Source organism: Otolemur garnettii, unplaced genomic scaffold (assembly GCF_000181295.1).
Source record: "Otolemur garnettii isolate 467f Iridium unplaced genomic scaffold, OtoGar3 scaffold00049, whole genome shotgun sequence".
Lineage (NCBI taxonomy): Eukaryota > Metazoa > Chordata > Mammalia > Primates > Galagidae > Otolemur > Otolemur garnettii.
Genome location: NW_003852444.1, coordinates 1,578,624 through 1,604,083, shown reverse-complemented (window position 1 = coordinate 1,604,083; position 25,460 = coordinate 1,578,624). Strand labels below are relative to the sequence as shown.

At 39.0% G+C, this 25,460-nt stretch overlaps 1 protein-coding gene across 2 annotated transcripts in view; it reads right to left on the bottom strand.

Moving 5' to 3' along the window:
• Nucleotides 1–25,460, bottom strand: part of TCAF1 (TRPM8 channel associated factor 1) — a 51,740-nt gene that overhangs the window by 7,724 nt on the left and 18,556 nt on the right. For both annotated transcript variants that reach the window (XM_012806296.2, XM_003791540.3), the window contains exons 2-6: nt 17,862–18,495; nt 2,943–3,937; nt 2,564–2,661; nt 1,295–1,508; nt 769–1,008 (exon numbers count right to left, since the gene is read on the bottom strand). In XM_012806296.2, coding sequence (XP_012661750.1) covers nt 769–1,008; nt 1,295–1,508; nt 2,564–2,661; nt 2,943–3,937; nt 17,862–18,481 — 2,167 coding nt within the window. In that variant the 5' untranslated portion in view covers nt 18,482–18,495. The remainder of the gene's footprint in view (nt 1–768; nt 1,009–1,294; nt 1,509–2,563; nt 2,662–2,942; nt 3,938–17,861; nt 18,496–25,460) is intronic.

The following is a 25,460-nucleotide window of genomic DNA, read 5'->3' as shown; positions in this document are numbered from 1 at the left end:
CCTGGGCGACTTCCAGCACCCATAATGCTCAGAAGCGCAATGTGAACCAAAGCCCTCACGGGCTTCCTTCCTAATCCTCTCATTCAGTAAGAACACCTTTATCTCATTTGGATCTGGAATATGAAATTGTGTGGCTATGGAAGGGATACAGGTTATAAAGGGTCGTTCATGTTCCCACTTGATTTTTCTGTTTTTATGAGGATGCCTTATCTATGTTAACCTGTGTCATTAAACCCTTTTTTCAAACTTAGGAACTCTTTGAGGAAGTTCTCCCTCTCATTACTCAGATATGGAGTTTCACACATTGACATTACTTTATAGTGATTGTCTATGTAAGCCAAGAAAATGAGGTTGTGGAGAAATTTCTGTGGCTCTTTAATGTCTATATACGCCTCTCCCTTTTTAAGACTCCTTGACCCACAGGCAATGTCTTCTCAAAGTTGTAAAATTCCCTCTCCCAAGTATTCTGACCTAGGGCAAGGCCCTCCACCTGTTTTATTCATTCCTCAAAGTCCCCTAATAGACACCTGTGAAAGCCCAGGTGACATGGTTTGATGTCTCTGATGACATGCCTTGACACATTAATAAATTGTTCTTTATTCCTTATATACACTTTTTTCCCTTCCCTTTAAATATCATAGGTGGTATTGCCTCTGTATGTCTTGCTAGCAAAACATACTTCCCCTTCAGCTAACTGCTGCATGGGTGTTTACAGAAAGAAAGGCACTTGCAGGCAGCACGCACAGAGGGCTGGCTCAGAGCACTCACCAACTGAGATCTGCACGTCGGCAACAATTCTCTGCGGCAGACGCAATGGGAAGGTCTCTCCTCCCAGTCGAGCCACAGCCTGCATCACCTCGTCCCAGAGGCGGAGCAGTGGCTCCGGGTTCTCCAGGGTACGGAGGTTTGCTGTTGGTACTGTCAGGATGACGTTGTCTGTGGCCAGCTCTCCCCAAGGACCTGGATGCTCTTGGATGCGCCTTTTCCACTCCTCCTGGGATGTCTCCCCTAGGAAGAAAGACCATGGGCTTGAAAACCACTTTTCCTAACCTCATGAGTTAAAACATAAACTTGGGCCCTGGAGGACAACTCAAAGTCATGAACAACAGTATCTTCTTTGTCCCTTTCCTATGAAGTCCCCAGGGGTGGGGCCTGATCTTGACCTAGGTGGCCCCCAAGTTGAAGGTTAGGAAGGTGACCCTCCTTGGTCCACTAATGTGTTTCTCTCCCCCTATACCAAACAGTGTGCAGTCACCTCCCTCTCCTGCAGGGGGTGGCCCAGGGCTCCACTCACCCAGTTTATAGTAGGGGGCATGCACAGCCCCCTTCACGGTGATGGGCACAGAACCCAGTTTGCTGCTCTGAGGAACGATGATATAGAGAAGGCCACCCCAGAGGCAGGTGATGGATTTCATGGGTTTGTCCAGGCAGCAACGGTTAATCACAAGTGGGCCTCGGAACAGCTTGCTGGCCCTGGTCAGGTCATCTGTATGGCAGCCAATCTGTATCTGGAGCAGAGAGATACCCCACAGAGTCACTATAGGGCATGTGTGTGTGGAGGAAGAGGGCCCAGGAGGTCAGGACCCAATAAGGGTCATTAGGCCATAACCCCATGCAAACCTTGATAAACCCTGAAACTATAGCATTTCATAAGGTCATTATATGTAAATATTTTCTTAAGGGATTCAAATGGCTCCACAATGGGCCAGATAGAGACCTTAAGGTGAGGAGCACCAGCTATAACCCAAAAGGCCAATTCTGAGGAGGATCAACTCCCACAGTTGCTTGGTACCTTTGAAACAGGCAGAACGCTCGGTTGCCTATCCCATGCTAGTGATTCTGGAATCTAGGACAGGAAGCATTGCCTTTCACTGCATAGAGACAGGGTCCAGTGGGAGGCGGTGTGACCTGGCTCAGGTAGTAAAGGCTGATGTGATTTCTTCCTGCTCTCCAAGGTCCCCCGTTGTGGGCAACTACTTGGTAAAACCCTGGCATTGTTTTCCTAGGTTTATCCCAAACTAGTTCCAAGACAGAAACAGGCACAGAATAGACCCTAATCAACACAGTAACCATCAAAGGGGACACAGCAGGATGACAAATTAATTTTGCAAAGGTGTGTGTGTGTGAGAGAGTGTGCTGGAGCAGAAGGGGAGTCGAGCAATCGAGGAACAGGCTTTGCTGTCAGGTGGAAGCAGCCGGACCTTGCTCTACCATGGGAAATGTACATGGCGCTAGAACTTGAACTAAGGTTTACAGAACGGCTGCAGTGCACTAGGGAACCTTCTGTCGGATCTCTCTCATTCCCCACTCTATGACATAAGTCAAAAGTTCAAAACTTAAGAGCCAGAGTTGGTTAAGTTTGAGTCTCAGGCTCTAAAATGTTTCAGTTCTGTATATTTAAATTAATTAACAAACTTTTTTGCACCTTGGTTGTCACCTCCTTAAAATAGGGTAAAAATACCTGTCCTGTATTGTCCATATGGTTTTATGAGAATCAAATAAGATAGTAATTGTGCAAGCAAGAGCCTTTGGGCTTGCTGTTCCACAGAGAGCATGGCCCTACCTTCAGGTCAGCAGAGGCAGCAGCTTCAGGCAGTGAGACTTCTATAATCTGCCTTCCAGGTATGTAGAGGCCGGTACTCATCCAGCAGTACCTGGTGCCTGCCAAAAGCATAGGAGAGGGAGTCAATGTCATCCCTCCATGATCCCACTCTCCTTAGTATTTCCAGAGACCTGTTATGGGCTCTGCTCATTTCTTCCCCACTGGCTTGTGCTGTCCAACTCAACTCTTCAAAATGCTAGCCAAAATACCAACCTGCCTTCTTCACAGTCCATGGTACAGGGTGGAGACTGCCCTCTGGAGGGGATCAGACCTCTGTAATGAGCTGCTGAAGTCGCTCTGTCCCCACAATACTGAGATCCCTCCAGCCCTCATCCCTTACCTGGATTGGTGCAATTGACCTCAACGGTGATGGGAGACTCAGAAGGGCGCAGGTAGGGGCTGCTGTAAGCATCATCAACTTCCGGGACTAGCAGAGAGAGGTCACTTCCAGAGTGGGCCAGGCCCGTGGCCAGGGAAAGCATAGCTCCCCTGCAGCAGTCATTGATAACGGGGTTCTCACGGGTGGCTACAGGGAGCCGGTATCGACTGAGCAGCTTCCTCAGGAGTCGGTGCACCGACATGTAGGCAGGGACCTCTTCCGCGGGAATCTGAAGGAAAGCTGCTCCGTCGGGGCCCAGCTTTGCCAACCAGCCCTTTTCCACATTTCCTCTCTTCCTGCCCATGATAACCTGGAACTCGGCCAGGGTGGAGCGGAAGTGATAAGTCCTTATCCCAGCTTTAGGAGTACGAAAGGGCCCTGGGTTGAGGCTTTGGCTGGTGATGCTGATGCCAAAGGGGTTGAGGAGGAGGTTTCCTGGGAATCGAGCCAAAGGGGATACTCCTGGGTTCTTGAAGGCCCACCACCAGGCTTGGGCTCCAACGAACAGTCCACCACCCTCTGCTACAAACTCCTGCAGCTCTTTGACCCCCACTTCACTCACGGGTTCAAAGCAATAGACACTCGCATCACTGGTCAGGTTGGGCTCAATGCTGGCATCTATGCCCCCGACTGCAAGCAGGCTACTCAGAGTTCTCAGCTCTGTCTGCACCACGATCTTGCCTCTGCGGCCCCCATCCAGCCAGCGGACAGCATTGAGCAGGAAGGGGCCGAGTTTGTTAACGGTGAATAACACCTTATGGCCGGTCACCACCACCCGGCCGCGGCCATAGCGGGCAGCCGCTATCACGCAGCCATGGTAGGAATCTAACCCCAGAGGGAAGGCTAAAGCTCCGTGCACTAGCAGCTGAGATGGGAAACAATCCGAGTTACTGATGTCCAGCTCTGAAATCCCGTGCAGAAGCTCTTCTCTGTCCTCAGAGAGGTCATCTTCGCAACTGCAAAAGACACATGCATCCTCTGTTAAAAGAATGGTTCTATGTAAAGTTCTTAGAACAGTGGCTATGGGCATATACTATGTGTTAAAGATATGTCAGCTTTGCTAATTTGTTATTTTTAGCTCTTAACAGGAGAATTGACAGATCTGACTTCCTCAGCATGGAGACTTGTTGGAGAGCAGATAGAGGGACTCTGCATTAATTGTACTCCTCATTCTCCAAACACTAATCTTCCAGAGGAAAGAGCAAAAGTAGTCTCACTGGGTTTACCTAATATCACATCTTAAATATTCTAGATTTAAATTCATGTTTATTTTAGCCCTTTAAACATCACATAAAAATAGAATGGGAATTCATGTTTTCTCCTCATAAGGAGTCTTGTATACAAATTTCATGTGGCTAATTTCCTACAAATAAAGTCTATGGAAAGCTAAGCTAGTGATACTACAGGAGAATCATTATTATCTGAAGAGGTGGGCAGGAGAGCTTGACTGGCCTCAACTCTAGAGAGACACTCTGGTTACCTGAGCCCAAGAGGACTTGAGGACTTACATCCAGAACTGCACTCACACAGTTTGCCTGATCAGAGTGACACACATCAATGCTATAAGGTTTTGCTCAGCACCATCTGCTTGCCATTTCTGGGGAAATCCCCTCCTAGAAGACCCCAGGGTACCCATAAGCCTCAGATGGGAGATGGAGGCTGGGATGTGGGCCACCTGGGGATAAGGGGTGGAGTGGCCCCTACAAGCTTGCACTTCCAGACCTGGTTCTGCCACTTTTGTCAGGCTAACCTGTGGCAATTGTATGGTCAAAAGGCAGCTGTAAGGAGACACTGAAAAAAAAAATAGGGTCAGGTAGAGAGTGTAGTTGCAGTATTTGTGTGGTACTCTCTGTGGCTGGCAGAGTACTAACCCATGGGTGGGCCAACTGCATCCTCTTAGCACATGTGACCCTCTCCTGAAGACAAAAGCACCCCTTCTCATGGAGATGACTCTCCAATTCCTCAAAGCATTAAGCCTAAAATCATCTAGCTCTACTTGCTCTGATTCCAGGCTGACCAAACAACTGTGATTATAATATCACTTCCCAGTCACCTGCCTAATGAGAGGAAGAAGTCATTGGCCAGGCCAACCAGAATGTTCTACTTTGGTGACATTTATTTTTCTCAAGTAACATCTTAGACAATCTACCTTTAATTGGGTTATTCTAAAATTTAAAAAAAAACTTTTTTATTTTAGTACTTTAAGTGTATATACAAAATAAGATGAAAATGTGTTTTAATTCTTATAATAAATTCTTTTTATGAATCTCATGCAGTTAACTTTTTTTTTTCCCGAATAAAGTCAATGAAGAAGTGGGTTACAGTGCTCCAAATTAATGCATTAGCATCAGGGTATCTATACAGGCCCATTGTGACAATGTAAGAGACACTGAACTTGCAAAGCTGACACTCAAACATGGTCCCTAGACCCTCATCTAAACAGTGATACTGTGAGAGGCCCTGTTCAGCCTTGTACCCAAGGGGTACCCTTCCAGCTCCAACAACCATGGCTTCTACATAGGAGGAAATGAATAATTGTTTCATTCCCTGAAGAAATATAAATTGCATTTTACTTCTCTTTCTCACCCTCTTCTGAAATAAATAAAAGTTATCAGAATAAAAATAAATTTATAAGATCACTGGATTTTAAGAAGCATATATTCAGAAAACTGGGATGGAGTATTTATAGAAAATATAACTCAAATGGAATCAAACTGATCAGAAATCTTTGCAAACAGGAGAATGTGTAACTGTATATATGTGAAAAGGAAGATCAAAAGGAACCAGAGATTATATTTGTTCTGAAAAATATATTGCAGTAACCAATAATGATCAATCTAAAATTTTAATGCAATTTAAAATTTAAATAAGCCAGTAGATGATCTAATACATACCCACATAAGAGAAAACTCAAATCAATTCAAGGTTGGGGGGGGGCAGAGGAATGAAGGAGTGGGTAAAGAAAGAAGGGAAGGGGATTATGGTGTATGGCATATCTCCTGGAAGTGGGACACAGTTATAAGAGGGACTTTACGTAACAAATGCAAACAGTGCAACCTAATTCTTTGTACTCTCAATGCATCTGAACCAATGAAAATGAAATAAAAAATAAAATTTAAATAAATAAGAATCACCGAATATTTGATGAAAACTAACAGCATGAAAGAGAAGCACCAAACTAAATCAACTCTCAAGAAAATAGTAGCAATAAATGGAGAAGACAGTTCTAAACAAGTATTTCATATCATTGGAGAATTTTGAAAGGCATATCTCAAAACAAAATGGAAGAGATTGCTAAAAGAAGTTAATGATTAGAATAAAAATGTAGTGATCAAACAGATAATCCCAATTTTAATACAAAGAAAAAATAAGTTTTGATCTAGTTAAAAACTGTGTATAAATAAACTAGAAAATTGAGCAAAGTGATTTTTTCAGAAAACAATGCTAAAAAAGGAAGATCTAACATCTAGCAAATTAGAGTTTCAAAAAGAAAGGGCAGAGAGAAAAAAGAAAAATCAAACACAAAATGAGATGAATATTTCCTTGGGCTGAAGACACTTGGTTTAAATTTTCAGAATAAAATGATGATCTGAATGCAAAGCAGGGTAAATGAAATGAAATGCAGTATATAATCAATTAATGGTGAATTTACAAACTTCAAATATAAAGAAAAATATCTCAAAGGCCCCCAGAAAGAAAATAACAATTATCTACAAAGAAACACGTATTTAGCTATATAAGATCTTTTTCAGAACCTGAGAATATCCCAGATAAAATGGCTTATAAAATTCACCATACATGAAACTTTTCCAAAAAGTTACTTAAGATTTCACTGCAGGCTTAGAAAAATGAAAATGAATACAACAAAGGAATTAATTGGCTACAGAATTGTAAGTAAGTATACTAGTATAATTCATAACCAATGCTGAAGACTGCTGATAGGGTTCTAGGACACTTGACATAATTGGTAAGAAAGAAGTACAAATTAGTAGAGCTATGACATTAAAAACAAAAAACAAACTGAAATTATGTAAAACTAAATTGAGACCTAAGTACCAAAGTTTTCAACAAAACATGGGAGATAGGAGATAGGCACAAAAAGTGGATCAGTGAGACAAGTGAAAGTTCTTATCTTAAAAGGAATATCATAAAAGTCAGAAAAATATAAATTCATTTAAAAACTAAAACTGACAAGGTAAGCATGTATATTTGCATATAACAAAGGTGGCATCTTAAATTTATGGGGAAAAGATTGATGTTTTTCATAGATGTTGGGACAAGTGGATAGCCATTTTAAAAAATAAACCAGACCCATATTTCATGGAATACACATGAAAAAATTCCAAATGCATTAGAGATATACATTAAAAAATAAAATCACACAAATAGTAGAAGAAAACAAGGTTAAATTTTTAAATAATCTATATGTAGGGAAAAGCTTGCTAACTCAAAATCACATGTGATAATAAAAAGATTGATAAAATAAACTATATGAATATATACATAAACATTTTTGGCAAAAATACTAAGCACATTTAAAAGGCAAATGCAATATAAATAATTGCTATGAGGAGTATTCTTAATCTGTAAGAACTCTTAAAATAGAGAGAACACCAAAAACCCAATATATAAGTGGGCAAAACACATGAACAGGCAATTCACACACACACACACACACACACACACACACAAAACCAGTAAGTAGCTCTTAAACATACAAAAAGGTAACTGATCTTATTCATTATAAGAAAAATGCAAATTAAAATTATATTAGAATTCCAAAAACTCACAAGTCTGACAACTACTCTGTTGGCTATCTGTGAAGTAATAGGCATTCTCTTACATTGTTGATAGGAATATGAAGTAGTAAAAACCAATATAAAGAATAATTGGGCAAAAGTATGCAGAATTTTATTTGTTGACTTAGCAATTCCACTTTTTGGGTAAAAAGTTACCCAAAAGGTACATCTCCAACAGAGTGAAAAAACTTATGCACAAAGTTATTCACTTCAACATTATTGATAATACCAAACATTATTGACAACATAAAGACCCATACATCAGAGACTGGCTACACAAATTATAGCATATCCAGAGTGGAATACAAAATCATCATAGAAAACAATAAGGAAAATTTCTAAATATTGTCAAAGAATGACTACCAAGACATGGTAAAAAAAGCATTATACCATGAACAAATACCAACAAGTACAAATTAGATCAAAGACTTAAATATAAGACCAAAAACTATAAAATTCCTAAAAGAAAACATAGGGAAAAGCTTCTTAATATTGCCTTGGCAATTATATTTTGGGGGGGGGGGGCTATCAGACAAAAAGTTCAAGCAATGAAAGCAAAATCTAAACATGTGGGACTACATCAAACTAAAGTGTTTCTGCACAGTCAAAGAAACAATCAACAAAGTGAAAAGCAACCTATGGCCTGGGAGAAAATACATGCAAACCATATATGTGATCAAGGATTCACAGCCAAAATATACAAGAAACACACACAACTCAACAGTAGAAAACCAAATAACCCAATTAAAAAATAGGCAAAATATCTGAATAGACATTTTTCCAAAGAAGACATACAAATGGTTAACAAGTATATGTGAAGATGCTCAACATTACTAATTATCAGAAAAATTAAAATGAAAACCACAATGAAACATCACCTCACACCTGTTAGGACAGCTATTATAAAAACTCAAAAGAGAAGGGTTGGCAAGGATGTGGAGAAAAGGGAATCCTTGCACATTATCAGTGGGAATGTAAACTGGTACAACCACTACGGCAAAAAGTAGAGATTCCTTAAAAAATTCAAAATAGATCTATAATATGACCAAGCAATCTCTCTACTGGGTATATACCCAAAGGAAATGAAATCAGACATTTATAGAGATATATCCACTCCCATGCTAAACATTATTCACTACAACAAAGATAACAATACAATTTAAGTGTTCATCAATGGATAAATCACATGAGTACACACATACATGCACAGTAAAACCTCTGTACGTTGACCACACATGGGACTATAACAAGCAGGTCAACATACAGATGTGGTCAATATAAGAAATTAGGCCTACTATACTGATACATACGTGTGGTGTATGTCCGATCTATGAAATTAGGTCAACTTAAGGATTAAGGAAGTGTTAAATGTGAAGAGGTGGTCAACCATGGAGGTTCTATTGCGTATACATACACACACACACACACACATATATACATATATATATATGTATATATGTATGATGAAATGTTATTCAGCCCATAATAAAGAGGTACTGCCATTTGGCACAACAAAGATGAACCTGGAGGACATTACACTAAGTGAATTATGTCAATTACAGAAAGAAAAACACTGTACAATCTCACTTAATGTGATGAGAATCTTTTAAAAAAAGTCAAATAAATAGAAAAATAGAGTAGAACAGCAGTGGTTACCAGGGATGGGGAGAGAGAGGAAATGAGAAGTAGGTCAAAGGGAATAAATTTGCAGTCTGGTGGCATGCATAATCCCAGAGATTTTGTGGACAGCGCCATGACTGCATTGTATACTGAAAATTTTCTAACAGTAGATTTTAGGTGCCTTTACCACACACATAACTAAGGGAGGTAAAAATATGTAAATCTGTTTGACTATAATAATTATTTTACTGTCTATATGTGTATCAAAACATGTTGTACACCTTGAATATATACAATGAAAATAAAGTAAAAAATAGTAAGTGGATACCATGGAGTACTATTCAGCCATTAGAAGTGATGGATGGAGGAAACACATTCTTCTTAGCAAAGGATGTCAAGAATAGAAAAAAAAAAAGAACAATGTACTCAATACTAATATGAAATCAATATATAAACAACTACATGCTGACATGAATGATAAAACATAAATACAGTCTAGCAAGGGAGAGGGAAGAGGAGGGGAAGAGGAGGAAAAAGAAAAGAGAGGGGAAGGGAGAGAATGGAGGGTTATTGGTGGGAGGAGGGAGGGCAATTGGTAAGATCTCACCTAATGTGCACAATGTGAGGGTGTTCAGCAACCCCTCTGGGTGAAGGGCTCAACTACAACTTGAACTTTACCTTAGACTTAAAAACAATGTAACCTAAATATTTGTACCCTCATATTAATTTGAAATAAAAAACTAGTTAGTGGGTTGATTTAATTATGAAAAAGAAGAAAAGAAAAATCAAGGTTCAAAAGATTACATATAGTAGCTACCTTTACTTTGTGAGATACTTGGAATAATAAGTATCCATACATATATGCTTATTGCACAAAGAAATACAGAAAGAATAGTCAAAAAAATCTAATAAAATTTGGGATGAATGAGAAAAGATTACGAGCAATAGGAAATAGAATGAGACTTATGTGATTTCACCCAGGTTAAGTGGTGCTGAAATTTTAAACATGCCAATTGTTAAAAACTGCCTTCAATGCCATGTGCTATCCTAAAATTCATCCATTTTAAGTATACATCTTGATGGTTTTGGTTAAATCTATACACCTGAGTAACTATGACCATAATAAAAATATACAACTTTTTTATCACCTCAAAAAGTTACCTTTGGCCCTAGTCTCCCACACATAGCTGTAGGCCACCACTGGATGGGCTTCCTATCCATATATATTAAATTTGTCATTTCTAAGGTCTCATATCAATGTAATCACAATGTATGTATTCTTTCGAGTTTGGTTTCTTACACTGAGAATGATTTTTTGAGAACCATTATGTTGTTGAACTTATCAGTAATTTCTCCTCTTTATTACTGAATACTATACTAGCTCGTGACTATTCCATATTTTGTTTATCTCTTCATCTGTTGATGGACATTTGGGTAGCTTCCAGTTGACATTTGCTGCCATAAACATTCATGTACAAGTTTTTGTGTCAAGGTGTTTTTTTTTTTCTCTTGGATAAATACTTAGAGATAAAATGGATAAGTTCCGTGTTAATGTATGTTAACTTTATATTTTAAAAAAGTGCCAACCAGTCTTCTAAAGTGGTTGTGTTATTTTATGTTCCCTCTGGCAATGTATGAAAGTTCCAGTTGCTCTACATTCTTGCGGACACTTTGTAGAGTGAGTCTTTTAGTCATTCTAGTGTGGGTGTAGGATATTTCATTGAGATTTTAATTTGCATTTCTTTAAAGATTGATGACGTTGAGAATGATTTTTGAGCTTCTGGCCTTTCACGTATCATCTTTTGTGATGTGTTAAGATATTTCACCTTTAAAAAAAAACCTGGATGACTTATTACTAGGATGTAAGAGTTCTGTATGTATCCTGGATGTAAGTCCATTGTCAGATACCTGTATCAGTATTACAGTGTTTTTTGTCCAGTCTGTAGCTTGCCTTTTTGTTTTCGTACTACTGTCTACTGAACTGCAGAAGTCACTACATTTATTTTTTGACAAAGCTCAATTCTAAGGTGACCAGATTTTAACATTGGTAAAGTGGGACACAATTGAGGGTGGGGCAGGGCCTGGGGGTGGGGCCTGACAACAATGCAAACTTTGACAAGCAGTTCTCGATAATCAGTTCTCAACAATTATTTGTTACTATTAAAGTTTAACATTATAAAATTAACAAAAATAATATAAAATGCATATCCTGGAGAATAGCCACATGGCAGCTGAAAACCATATATTCCCTTCCCATTCTCCTGTGTTCCCTAGCTTATTGTGCATTCTTTCCAAAAATCGGGGCTTTTTTAAAACGCCACAGGATGCAAGACAAATTGTTAAAAATTGGAACTGTCCCGCCAAAAGCAGGACATCTGGTCACCTCACCCTGGTGGGGAGTGGGGAGAGGCTACTTGTTTGTTCCAGACAGTTTGGCTCCTTCTGAGCTAATTGTTCTTGCCTAGAAGCAAGGGAGGGAGCCAGTCTCCTTCTGATACCTTGTCCAGGAGGGGAGTAGGGAGTTTACATTAGCCTTTTCATTTCCAAATGAAGTTACATTAACCTCTTTATTCCCAAATGGAGTTACATTAACCTCTTCATTCCCAAATGGAGTTACATTAACCTTTTCAGCAGCCCAAAACTGTATATATTCCCTTCCCATTCTCCCGCTGTTCCCTAGCTTGTCATGCATTCTTTCCAAAAATCGGGACTTTCTAAAACTCCACAGGACTCAGGACAAATTGTTAAAAATCAGGACTGTCCTGCCAAAAGTGGGATGTCTGGTCACCCTACTCAATTCATCAATCTTTTCCTTATGCTTCATGCACTTTTTGTATCCTATGTAGGTAAATATTGCAAAGGCCAAGGGAACAGATATTTTCTCCTACACTTTCATTTGTAAGTGTTTGAATTTTAGCTTTTGCATTTAGGTATAGATCTATGTTATGGTATTTATTTTGTATGGAGAGGGGTAATGATCACAATTTCACCTCTTTTCCATAAGAGTATCCAGTTGTTTCAGAACTGTATGTTAAAAAGATTTTCTTTTCTGCATTGAATTAGCTTGGCAACTCTGTCATAAAACAATTCAACATAAATTTTTGGGTTTATCTCTGACTATCTAGTCTGTTTTGGTGATCTGCAGGCCTATCCTTATACCAGTATCACAGTGTTTTGATCACTTAAGCTTTATAGAAAGTCTTAAAATTAAGTAGAAAAGTCCACCCTCTTTTTCCTTTTTCAAAATAGATTTGGCTATGTTAGTTCCTTTTCATTTGTAAACTATTCTTAAAATCAATTGAACTTTGGTTGGGATTGCATTGAATCTATAGATTATTTAGAAAAAAATTGACATCTTAAAATATCGAGTGTTGGATCCACCAATATAGTAGATTTCTCCATTTCATTAAGTTTTATTTAAGTTCTCTCAATGATGTTTTGTAGTTTTCAGCATACGGGTCTTCTTGTGACATTATTTAATTAAATTTAACCCTTAGTATTTCACAATTTTGAGTCCTATTTTAAATGTTGTTGTATTTTTAATTTCAATTACCAATTGTTTTTTGCTAGTATATAAAAATGTAATTGGTTTTTGTATATTGATTTTATCTCCTGCAACTTTGTTAAAGATAATTATTATAGTAGCTTTTCTTGGTACAATTTTTAGAAACTTTTACATAGTGATCATATTTTCTACAAATACTTTCAGGTATAAAATAATTATAGTCTAGAAAATGCTCTGTTGACCTTATGTTCAAAAGGATCTTGTCATTTAAAAATCTTTATGTGTAAAATACTTTCTGTGCTTTTGATGTTTGTGATTTGTTTTCTCATATCAAGATTCAAACTTTTCCTGTCTCTTTGCTTAGTCTTCTAGAAAATACAGAATGTGAACCAAATCACACAACTAAATTTATTGCTTAATTTTCAGTCTCTATTCTTCTGTTAACTTATTGCATGGCTAGGACCATGTGTTAAATAGAGCAAGTAAGAGCCAGTGCTCTTCCTTGCTTTATTCTTGGTCTTTGGGAGAAAATATTCAGTATCTCACCATTATGATTGTTTTCCGCTATAGTTACTTTAGTGATGTCACTTACCAGGTTGAAGAAGGTTCTTTTTATTTTGAGTTTGTTAAAAATTTTATCATAATTCAGTATTAAATTTTGTCAAAAAATTTGGTACATCTATTGAATTGTATGGGTTTTCTTATTCATTCTACTGATATGGTGAACTAATTTGATTCTTGAATGTTAAAACAGTCTAGCATAACCCTATTTGATCACGATATAGGTAGTATTCTTTTTATATATTGCTATATTCTATTTGTTAATATTTTTCTAAGATCTTTTGCATCTATGTTCATGAGGAATGTTGTTCTTTAGTTTTCTTTTCTGACAATGTCTTTCTCTGGTTTTATTATCTGAAAAATGCTGGTCTAAAGGATCAAGTTAAGAAAACTTTTCTCCTCTTCTACTTTCTGGAAAAGTTTATGTAAGGTTGGTATTATTTGCTCCTTATATCTTTGATAAAATTTATCAGTGAAGCTATCTGGACTTTTCTTTATGTTGTTGTTGATTTTATATATCATTTTTTGTTTTGAAATTTAAAATAATTGAAAAGTTACAAATATTATAGAGAAAGTATCTGTATCTTTTGGCCTAGTTTCTCCTAATGTTAACATTGAGTGCAATCATTTGTCAAAACTAAAATGTTAGCACTGATCCACTACTATTAACTAAACTTCAAACTGAGTATGAATTTTACCCATTTTTCCACTAATGTCTTCTAGTATCTAATCTATTATAGTTTATAATGTATGTTTTACATTACAAGTCAATTTATTCAGCACGTATTTTGTTTCTTCTTGTGTCAATTTCAGTAATTTGTATCTATCAGGAAATTTGTCCATTTATCATATTTATTGCCATTAAGTTGTAAATTCATTTATTATTCTTTCATGTCTGTAGGATCTGTATTAATGTTCATTCTTCTATTACTGAAATTCATAATATCGTGTTATGCTTTTTATTCTCAGGATCAGTCTATAGAGGTTTATCATTTTTATTATTTTTTTCAACTAACTAGCTTTTGCTTTTGCTGATTCACTCTATTCTTTATTTCCTATTTCACTAATTTATGCTCTCATCTTTATTATTTCCTTATTGCTTCTACATATTTTGAGTTTAATTCAAGTTTGCTTTTTTACCTTCTTAAAATGGAAACTTAGTCCCTTGAGTTTCAACTTTTCTTCTTTTCTAATAAAAAAATTTAAAGGCATATCTTTATCTTCAGCACTATTTTAACTGCATCATACAATTTTTGACATGTTAATAAGTCATGCTTTTATTTTTATTCAATTCAAATATTTTCTAATTTCTTTTTGTACTTTCCCATTTCTGGCATATTTAGAAATGCTTTAAAATTTAAATATTTAGGGATTTTCCAGATGTATTTATGTTAATGATTTCTAATTTAGTTCTATGTGATCAGAATAGACATTGTATTATTTCAATCCTTTTAATCTTGCCAAGACTAATTTATGGCATAGCATATAATCCATTCTCATGAATGTTTCATGTGCACGTAAGAAGAATGTGTATTTTGCTATTATAACCACGCTGATAGTTCACATATTACAAAAATAAATTAAATCAATAAATATGGGGAAAAACTCATGTGGAACAAAAATAGTACCAAATGAAAAAGTAATCTGCATAAGTTTCGAACATAGTACTAGGACTTTATATACTCAGTGTGATATGTTCTGAGGAAAAAAAAAATAATTTAATTAAGTTTGATGGAGGTAATAGTATATGTACAGTAATCATGAAGCTATTTTGTGTGTATTGCAAAACTGAACAAATGAGGAAATACTGAGTCAAGATTACCACTATGGAAGAAGGAGAATACAAATATGGAATAAGTGAAAGAGAAGAATCCTGTGGTTTGGCATTAAAATTAGGGATACTGGTAAAAATTTATGATTAAAAAGCATATACTGCATATATATATACAGAGTATATAGTTAAAGATATATATATTTAATACATATTTCTAAGGCAAAGCTAAGAAATATATGTATATTTCTGAGGGGTTCAGATATGAAGACAATTCTATAGCATTAAGCATATCTTAGATATTGGCTTCTAAGTTCCATTAACCATTAAAAGGAACTAATATTGCTTCAAGAAATGGCTGTATCTAAGTTTTGAATAAGAAAAGAAGAAGATAAGTTTGCAACATCTTTTTGTGCCAGAAATTAAGTAAATACAAACACAAACAAATAATATATGGTGGGCATACAAAGGTCTTAGGAGACAGCTTAATGGGACTTTAACATGCCCAATTTTGGTCTTTTGACCTTCAAAAATACTGACTATAAATGTATTATAATGCAGCTAATTTTTTTCTTTTTCTTTTTATTAAATCATAGCTGTGTACATTAATACTATCATGGGGTACAGTGTTCTGTTTCTATATACAATTTGAAATACTTTCATCCAACTGGGTAAAATAGCCTTCATGTCTTTTTCTTCGTTATTGTGTTAAGACATTTATATTCTACATTTAGAGAGATTCACATGTATTTCTAAATATAAAGTGATACTAAAATAAACTAATTTAAAAAGAAGCACAAACCTACCCATGAATGTGAAGGTGGGGAAGGAAAGTTCTTTAGAGAAGGACTCTGATCAGTTCTGGGAGAAAACTGTAAGTAAACCTACACTTGGACTGGGGCAAGTTCTATGGGTACACAAAGGAAAAGCTTGATATCTGAATGGGAGGGGTGGGAGAAGGCTTCTTAGAGAAGGGGATACCTGAATTGAATTTTGAAGAAAGGATCAGGAGGTACTCAAGTGGTAGAAGTATGTAATCACTTTCATAAATATTGAATCAGGCACAGATCATGGATGAAAACGAAAACCACTTAGTGAAAGTTTGTTCTTCGGGATATATACCTAATGAAGAATTATAGGATCAAATGGCAGGTCTATTTTTAGTTAAGTGTTCTCCAGATGTCTTTCCAAAAGGAACGTATTAGTTTGCAATCCCACCAGCAGTGTAGAAGTGTTCCCTTTTCTCCACAACCACGCAATAAAGATATTTATATCAAAATGTTCATTGCAGCCCAATTCATAATTGCTAGGTCATGGAAGAAGCCCAGGAGCCCATCAATCCACGAATGGATCAATAAATTGTGGTATATGTACACCATGGAATACTATGCAGCCATTAAAAAAGATGGAGACTTTACCTCCTTCATGTTTACATGGATGGAGCTGGAAAATATTCTTATTAGCAAAGTATCCCAAGAATGGAAGAAAAAGTATCCAATGTACTCAGCCCTACTATGAAACTAATTTATAGCTTTCATAAGAAAGCTATAACCCAATTTTAGCCCAGGAATATGGGGAGAGGGAGGGGAGGAGGGAGGGTGATTGGTGGGATCACGCCTATATTTCATCCTATAAGGGTACATGCAAATCTCTCTAAATGTAGAATATAAATGTCTTAACACAATAACTAAGAAAAAGACATGAAGGCTTTATTAACCAGTTGGATGAAAGTATTTCAAATTGTATACAAAAATAGTACACTGTACCCCATGACAGTATTAATGTACACTGCTATGATTTAATTAAAAAAAAAAAGAAAGTTTGTTGGCTAACAGAATATTCATATAGTCTCAAATGTTAATGCATAACACAGAAAGAAGTCTAATGCCCTTTTTCTACTTCTTCAGCTTTCTAATCCCTGTCATATATCCATGCAATCATACATACAAGAAATGTTTACTGAGCACCTATTAACCTCCTATACATTTGGAATATATGTGGTGATGGACTACAATGTGAACAAAGCAGGCTAGACAACATGCTCCAAAAACCATTGGTGCAGCATGTCTCTGAACCTGTCACCTGCTTCCAGAGATAAAATTCTTCTCCCAAATCTTAGATTAAGCACATAAAACTTGTACCACCTTTTCTGCTATCTTAACTTCTGAAATACTTTACTTCCTATTTCCATTTGAACTCCATCTGGCTGCATAATTTGAAACCTTTCTCATAGCTCTCTAGACTTTGGCTTAGAGGGTCCTTCATGTCTGCTTCTTCTTCTTCACATTGTAGTTGAAAGCAGCTTTTTTCTATGTACCTTCCTGGATTAACCTTGCCAGCTCTTGGTGTGAGTAGTGTATTTGATCAAACTAGACTCTGGGGATATAACAGCCAATAAAATGTTCTTCCTCTCAAAGACCTAAGTGGTGTGGTCTGGGGCAGTAGTAGCAATGAGACCTTGCCCTTCTTGTGTCCCAAGGTATTTGTAAAACCTAGTTGATTTGCAGCCAATTCAGGTCTGGGTGCCAAATTCCCCTCTGTGGTACTGGGAGCAAATTGCAGATCTCAGAACCCTTTCTACTTTTTAACCTGGGGCCAACTCTCCAGTGGGATAAGATACTCACCTAACTAAGACTGGGATCTTGGGCATTTTCTTGGAGACTTTAAAGAAACTTGTGTCTCCTTTGTTGTCAGTGAAGTACACGCCAGCGACACTGGTCACGAGGTTCCCAGGGAAGGTGAACAACACTCTTTCATCCTCACCCTGGTTGGCCCAATCCCAGGCCTGGCCTCCGATAAGCAAGCCTCCTCCACGTTTTATAAACTTGACCAGCTTTTCAGTCATGGTTTCATTGTAGGCATCAATGCAGTAGACCCCCAGGGAGTCTTTCACTTCTGGCTCAATCTTTGCCTCCACTCCAGAGCCTTCAAGGATTTTGGCCAAAGGTGCCAGGGATGGGTGGATACCAATGGGAGCCCCAGGGGAAGAACAAAGCCACCCCACTGCATTGAGGAGAAAGGGAGTCAGCTGGGTCTCCACCAAGTAGTCCTCATGGGACACGACAACCAAACGGCCTCGGCCATAGGAGGAGGCAGCAATGAGCACCTGGCCCATGTCATTCACCATTACTGGGAATGAGGCCTCTCCAATAAGAAGCAGTTCACATGGGATGGCATCTTCAGGGACCTCCCAGCTTGTCACTCCATTCATAAGGGCCTCAAAGGCAGCAGAAGGAGTTGCCATGGTTCTGTTTGTTTCTGTAAGGAAGAAAGAACACATTCAGGTTGGTGAAAAATGAATAACCGAACAAACAAACAATAGTTCACTATCCCAAGATAGGTGGTTCTCCCCACTGTGCAGACAAAATGGGCACTGGGGAAGGATCCACGCACTCCGTGTTAGTGCCTTCAGTCCAGGAGACCCCACTGCGTCCTGTCCTCTTAAATTCATGTGGTCAAACTTAGGAAGTTTGATTTTTTTTCCCACTGAAGAATGAAACAGAAGGGTGGAATTATATTCCCCAAAGAGATATTTTGAAGTCCTAACTTCTAGTACCTGTAAATGAGATCCTATTGGGAAACAGGTTTTTGCAGATGTAATCAAGTTAAGATGAGGCCATAATGGATTTGGATGGGCACTAGTCTGACGACTAGTGTCCTTATACAAAGAGGAGATTTGGACACACAGTTACACAGATACTACAGGGCAGAATGCTGTCAGAAGGTGGAGGCAGAGACGGAATTGATGAGACAACAAGCCAGGGAATGCCAAGCACTGCTGGCAAACACCAGAAGCTGGAGAGAGGCACGGAGCAGATTCTACCTCGAAACCTCCAGAATAAACTACACTGCTGACACCTGGATTTCACATTCTAAGCCTCCAGCATTGTGAGGGAACCAATTCCTGTTATTTTAAGCCACACCGTTTGTGGCAATTTGTTACAGCACCTATGGGAACTAATAAAGTATGCAGCATGCTGTCACCTCCACTTGGGCGCATTCCATCATCTTGCCTCCCTTCCCCTGCTGACTTTATCACTTCCTGCAAAGAGAACCCAGACCCTGTCTGGAAAGCCTGCACTCCAGAGATGGCTCTTTGGTCAATGTCACTGGCTGGGTAATAGCAAAGTGGAAGTCTCTGTGGCCTGAATCCAAGTCTCAGACAACCAAGGGCAGAAGGTAACAAGTCATAAAACTATGGCAGATTCTTAATTGCACCTAGGACACACATGAAAAAGGTTTGTGTTTGTCTGTGGATGTCATTTCACAAATATCCTCTACCTCACTGTGAGCTCCCCACCAAGGATGCTCTACAATGGTATCTCTGCTGCATGCACTGTACTAAAACAGTTCCTGGACGGACATGTTTCATCTCACTGACCACTTAGCAGCCCTGGACACTATTGTTCTTCCCGTCTATGAAGCCACACCACCTCCAACAGTGTGCTGCGACTTCATGGACCCAAGCCAAACTCTTTGTCTTCAACCTCTGGAACCACTTAATTTCTGTTCTTCTGTCACCACTTCTTGGATTATGTGAATAGTCCTTAAGTTTTTAATTTTTGGCTTGTACCTCCTCTCTATTTCTCTTGTCAGAGACATGCTCAGTGTCAAGGTAATGTACAAAATGATTAAAAGCTCAGGGTTTGTAGGTACAGATGTTTGGGTTTCAATCTAGTCTGACTAAAATCGTGAGACTCTGGCAGCGTATCTCAGACTTAGCGTCCTTATTCATTAAATAGGGAGAAGAGTATCTACCACATAAGGCTGTCCTGAAGATTAGAGGAAACAACGCAGGTTGAATGCATTTTCATCAGGATTCAGTAATATATAGCTACGTGTACATACACACCTACTCATATGTGCTTATAATTACTTGGTTAAGAATAAACCATTTAAGTTTATGAATAATAGAGAGTTCTTACAAAGTGAAAAAGAAATTTACCCCAACATTATGTTTCACAAATACAGACTGAGCATTTATTGATTCTCAAAATTTCATAATTTTCATATTTTAGAGCCAATACTATATACTAATGTAATACTAATACTAATCATTATTGTATTTATTTTTCAATTATCTCTATGGGTCCTTAAAAAAGTCCTTGGCATAGGCGCTGTGCCTTTTAAAGGCTACAGACAGAAAGGCCTTGTTCCTAGGATAACTAGTAAGTTCAAGATCAGTACTAAAAAAGGTACTAGCCATTTATAGCCGATCTCTAAAATGAAAGAAGTCTTGAACTTACTATTTTCTTGCAAACTATCTCCTCTAAGATAAATTACACAAGCTTGATTCTTCTAGTAGTTAAAAAGAAGCATTAACTATCTACCTACCTGTCTACCTCAAGGAACTACTGAGAAGAACAACTAAACACTTGGTTTGTAAGAAAATTTTCTCTTCCCTGCTTTCCTGGTGTCTACAAATAACCAGGATAGCAAAGTGCATAGGGTCACAGTTCCTTCTCCCTCCTGTTCCCATATCCAGCTGGTTCCCATATCCAGCAAGTTCTGTTAGCATCTTTGTTCATGGATTTGGAGGCTACACTTCAACATGCAAGCATTGATTACATGAGGAAGGAGAATGGTGAGCAGTTTTCTTTATCAACAAGTCTGTATCCTTTGAATTGTTATGTAGCTATTATTCCTACAATTAAAAAGAACACCAAAGTAACATAAATCCAATCATGTAAATACATTCAATGATTAAGTACAATGTATAAATCATGCTGCCATTAACCTCCTTTAAGTCCTTAATAACTCATGCCTGTACTAAACTGATCCAATTTCTGAGTCCCCAGGATCTGTTCCCACCTCTATGCCTCTAAAACTACTCTTACCATGTTATTTCCCTGAAAAGAACCCCCAGTGCTCCACCTTTGTTCACAGGGACCATCTCAGTCCCTCCTGCTCATGTGTAAGGCCTCCAGCTAGGTGTCCTTAGGTTTTGCAGCCTTGTCTCCTGTTGCCATTGTCCCTGTGGCTTCCAGGCCACCTGGCATCCCTGGACATGCCCAGCTTCCATTTCATATTCTCTTTGCATTCTTTTTCCTTCCTGTTCCTTCTCCCACATCTTTCTAGCTATGGAAATCCTATCCATGTAAGAGAAGATATGCACAGAAATTCAAAAAGCCCATTTCTATGAAAAAATGCTTAACCTTACTAGTAATTAAGCAATGGAAAATATAATGTATGTTACCCAGAATTGTAAAACAAACAGAAAAACAACTAAGAGAAAGAGAATGAGGAGAAGGAGCAGGTAAAAAGATGAAGATGAAGAAGATGAAGGAAGCACATAATGTCTACAGTCGGAAATGCTATGGGAATACCGTTACAGTCTCCTGGAAGGATGGAGAACATCTGTGCTTTTTTTCAAAAGCAATCTGACAGTTACAACTCAGTTTCAAAAATGTTCCTATCCTTAGACCCAGAAAACCCTCTTCTAATAAAAGAAATAAGAGCAGCAGTAATGAAGACATATGTACAAGGATGCTAACTGACATACAAAACCACAGGTGGAGATAGATAAATGAAAGCCTATAAATAGACTGACAAGGAACATTTCCCAGGACCTTTTCAGTTGTTGCAGGTGCAGTATCTCTAATCCAAACCCATACCCCTCCAACTTCCACGTGCCTCCAGATACTCCATTGTACCCAGAATAAGGCCCTATGGCATAGCCCCCGGGCACCCACCTATACAAGCCCCCAACGGGCTGTCCTTTAGATCCCATTGCTTTTGGCCCTTACTACCTCCAATGCTGACACACCAAGCACATCCACAGCATTTCTGTTTCCTTAGTTGGTTTCTGAGCTACTTCAAAGATGAGTTAAATCTATTTATCATCCACTTAGAAGAATGTCTGTACTGGATAAATTTTAAGTGGAAATTTCAAGTCACTATAATATATAAGACATAAACCTGTTTTAGTGTGTCCAAAGAAAATGGTAATTATAGTAGCAGTCATAATTGTGTTACTAGTAGTAGTGGTAATAACAATATAATGTTCATCAAGTTCCTTATTTCATTATAAGTGATTTATGTATCTTATTTAATCCTGACAATATATCTCTGAGGTATAAGCTATCACTATTCCTATTTTATAGATGAGCAAAAAAATAAATAAATAAACAAACAAACAAACAAAAAATACCCTACACCTTAATGTCCAGAGAATTTGCTATTTGATCAAAGTCACATTGGTGGCAAATGGTAGACCTAGGATTCAAGCCCAGGAGTTCTAGTGCTACAGTCCATGTTCTTAAGCACCAGGAATATATAAGTAACTGTTAAATACCAGACTTTTATATGCACAGGAAATATTTGGAGGCTACACTTCAACATGCTAGCACTGACTACATTAGGAAGGAAAACGGTGAAGAGTTTTCTTTATCTACAAGTCTGCATCCTTTGAATTGTTATGTAGATATCATTTTTACAATTAAAAAGAGCACTGAGGTAATATAAATCCAATCAAGTGAACACATTCAATGGTCAAGTACAGTGTATAAAAGATTAGGCAGATCCATCAGCTGATCCTGTCTTCCTTCATCTCCCATCAGGCTGTGTACTTACTTTCCCACCTATAAATTTGATTTTCCCTCCTGGAACCTTGCGGCTGGTTGTGGTTCTCACTGTTAACCAGCTATCAGTAACTCTAATGTTTGACTTTTGAACCAAATGTGCTCTCTTTACCCCTGAATCCATTTGTTCTGCTAGCTTTGTGAACACAAAATGAACACAATCTGTGGGAAATTCTCTTTTATTTCTCTCCGTAACCTCTTATGGTTCCTGCTTTCTCTCCCTAGGCCAATTCAGCTCTTTTCAGCTTGCTAGAATAAAAATCACCCCCAAAGCAGAAGGTACTTGAGACACAACCTGTGACTCAGGGAAACAGCAGAGCTTCCACTCCTATGGAGCAGTGTCATGGCCCCTAAAGAGTTGTATGGAAGGGAAGGGGATGGAGGGCTATCCGGGATACTGCGCCACCTGTGTTATGGTTAGATTTCAGTATGGGTCTGAGGTCAGAGAATATGTTTTATTCTGTGAATGAACAGTCAACTGCTGGATGACTGAATGATGGATGTGGGTATAATAGCAAACCTAGGATCACTGATATTTCTTCAGCAAATGACCTTGAAAATTGATCAATCTCACACAATCCAGGTCCAGAGGCCTTCTCTTCTTCATGTGGTTCCCTTCCAGAATGCTTCTTTTTCCTCAGTATCTTTTCCAGTGTCCATCGACTTCTACTAAGCCAGAATTGGGGCTAGTCCAACTCTTCTTTTGCCTTCTGTCCTAGACATTCCCAGCTCAGTCTTATTTTTCACTTAGAAATTGTTTAATTCTATGAACATCTAAAAGAATATGTAATGTACATAGAAGAATACAGATAGTTAAACTATAAGAAAACCTTAAAGTTAAACTAACTCGCATATACCTACCATCCCGCTTGAAATAATAGACTTTTACCACTATCTTTGAAGCCCCTCTTGCTATTCCCATTCAACCCCCAGCCCCCTACCCCAGGAATAAACAGGATTGGAAACTTTGTTTTGTTCTATTTCCTTATTTTTGTCTCACAGCACTTCCTTTCTAATTCCTGTGTCCCCAGGGCTCTTTTTCCTGCTCATCTTTGCTCAGTCATCTGGGGGACTAGCCCAGGAGTGGGAAGACTGCGTATTTTTTTAAATCCGGGTGCTGAGTCCCTCCAGCTGTTGATCCCTTCGCCTCATAGGGTGTTTATCAAATGTACAGTGTGTAAGAACCGACGTTCTAAAGTCCCAGGGGCTGTCCGTGCTAAGCTTGGCCTCTGGCGCAGGCCGTCCTCCTTCCCTTGAAGGCCCAAAGCCAGTCCTCAAAGAGCCAGTCAGTGACGTCAGACGGGGGAAAGAGGGGGCTGCAAAGGTGGGGGTGGGGGAGCTGGGGAGTAGGGGAGCTACGGAAAAGCTCGCCTCCGTGCGCTGGCTGGAGATTCTCCAGGCCGCTGCCACCGAGGTCTGTGGAGGAGGCAGGCGTGCACAGGCCACAGCCCTCTCCTCTAAGTGCGTGCACAGACACAGAAACGCACAAACTCACCAACCTCCCGGAAACAGTGCAAGTAGGAAAGAGATCTCAGTCCCAGGCTTGTATTTGCAAAGATCAAAGGGTAATAGGACAGAAGTGATGCTCTGTCACCAGCTACCTGCATGACTCCGAGCAAGCCCTGCCTCTTCCCCGGCTACGGTATTCTCATCCAATAAAGCAGAGGATTAGATGCTGTTTTCTCGGGATCAGGCCTGGACATAACTCTACTACACAAAGCAAGCACACACAAACATCAGTTGTCAGAACCTGGAGGAGGAGCAATGCGGCAGGAGGGAGGCAAAGGAAAATCACCCACAGAAAACAGAAACACAAAGGGGCAGGAATTCTCTGTCCCAGATTTGGGCACACCCAGACCCACGGCGCGCTGGCTCGGGCTGGTGCGCCCGAGCCCCCATCACTACCCTGCGCAGTCCTCCCGCAACACCCAGACAGAGTCCACCGTTGCCAGCTCCTCCTCTGGCCTGAGAGCTTTTCCGAAAGAGACACTCACCAGGTCACCTTGCAGTTTCCACAGGGCAGCTAGGAGGGACAAGGCTCCGCTCAGAGAGGGACGCACGGTCCAGCGGGCAAGGGGCTTCCCTGCGCAGCAGCGAATGGCCCGAGAAGGGATTTGGGGAGGAGACCGGAGCGGGAGTAGAGGAGGGGTTTTTCTAGAGTCTCCTCCTCTCTACTTCCTCCTGGGCTGGAGTGGGAGCCCGAGGGGGCGGCGCTTGGAAAGGGACAGCGCTTCTTTGTGTCGCCAGCCCCGGAGGCTCAGCATTGCGGCGGCTTAGGGACGCCTGTCGGTCCTATCCTGGCAGTGCGGATGGCCGTTTTATTGAAGACATAAACTTCTTTGACGACACATTAGTAAGGAAAAGGCTGAACAGGCTGCAGCAGATACAGTCTGTCTTGTATTCAATTCTTATGAAAACCTTAAATCTCAATCTCAAAATTGGGGAATGTACCTTGATGTATTGCCAAGGAAAAACCACAAATTGTAGAAATTGTTGAATAAGCTTTCGTTTCTATAAGGAAAAAAAAAAGAAGGAACCCCGTATATATTTGTATTATGGTGGGGAGAAGAAAGGGTCTGTAAATTTGCCTTAATCTGAGGTTAGGGGACTTTTAATATAATTTCACTGTTTGCATTGTTACAT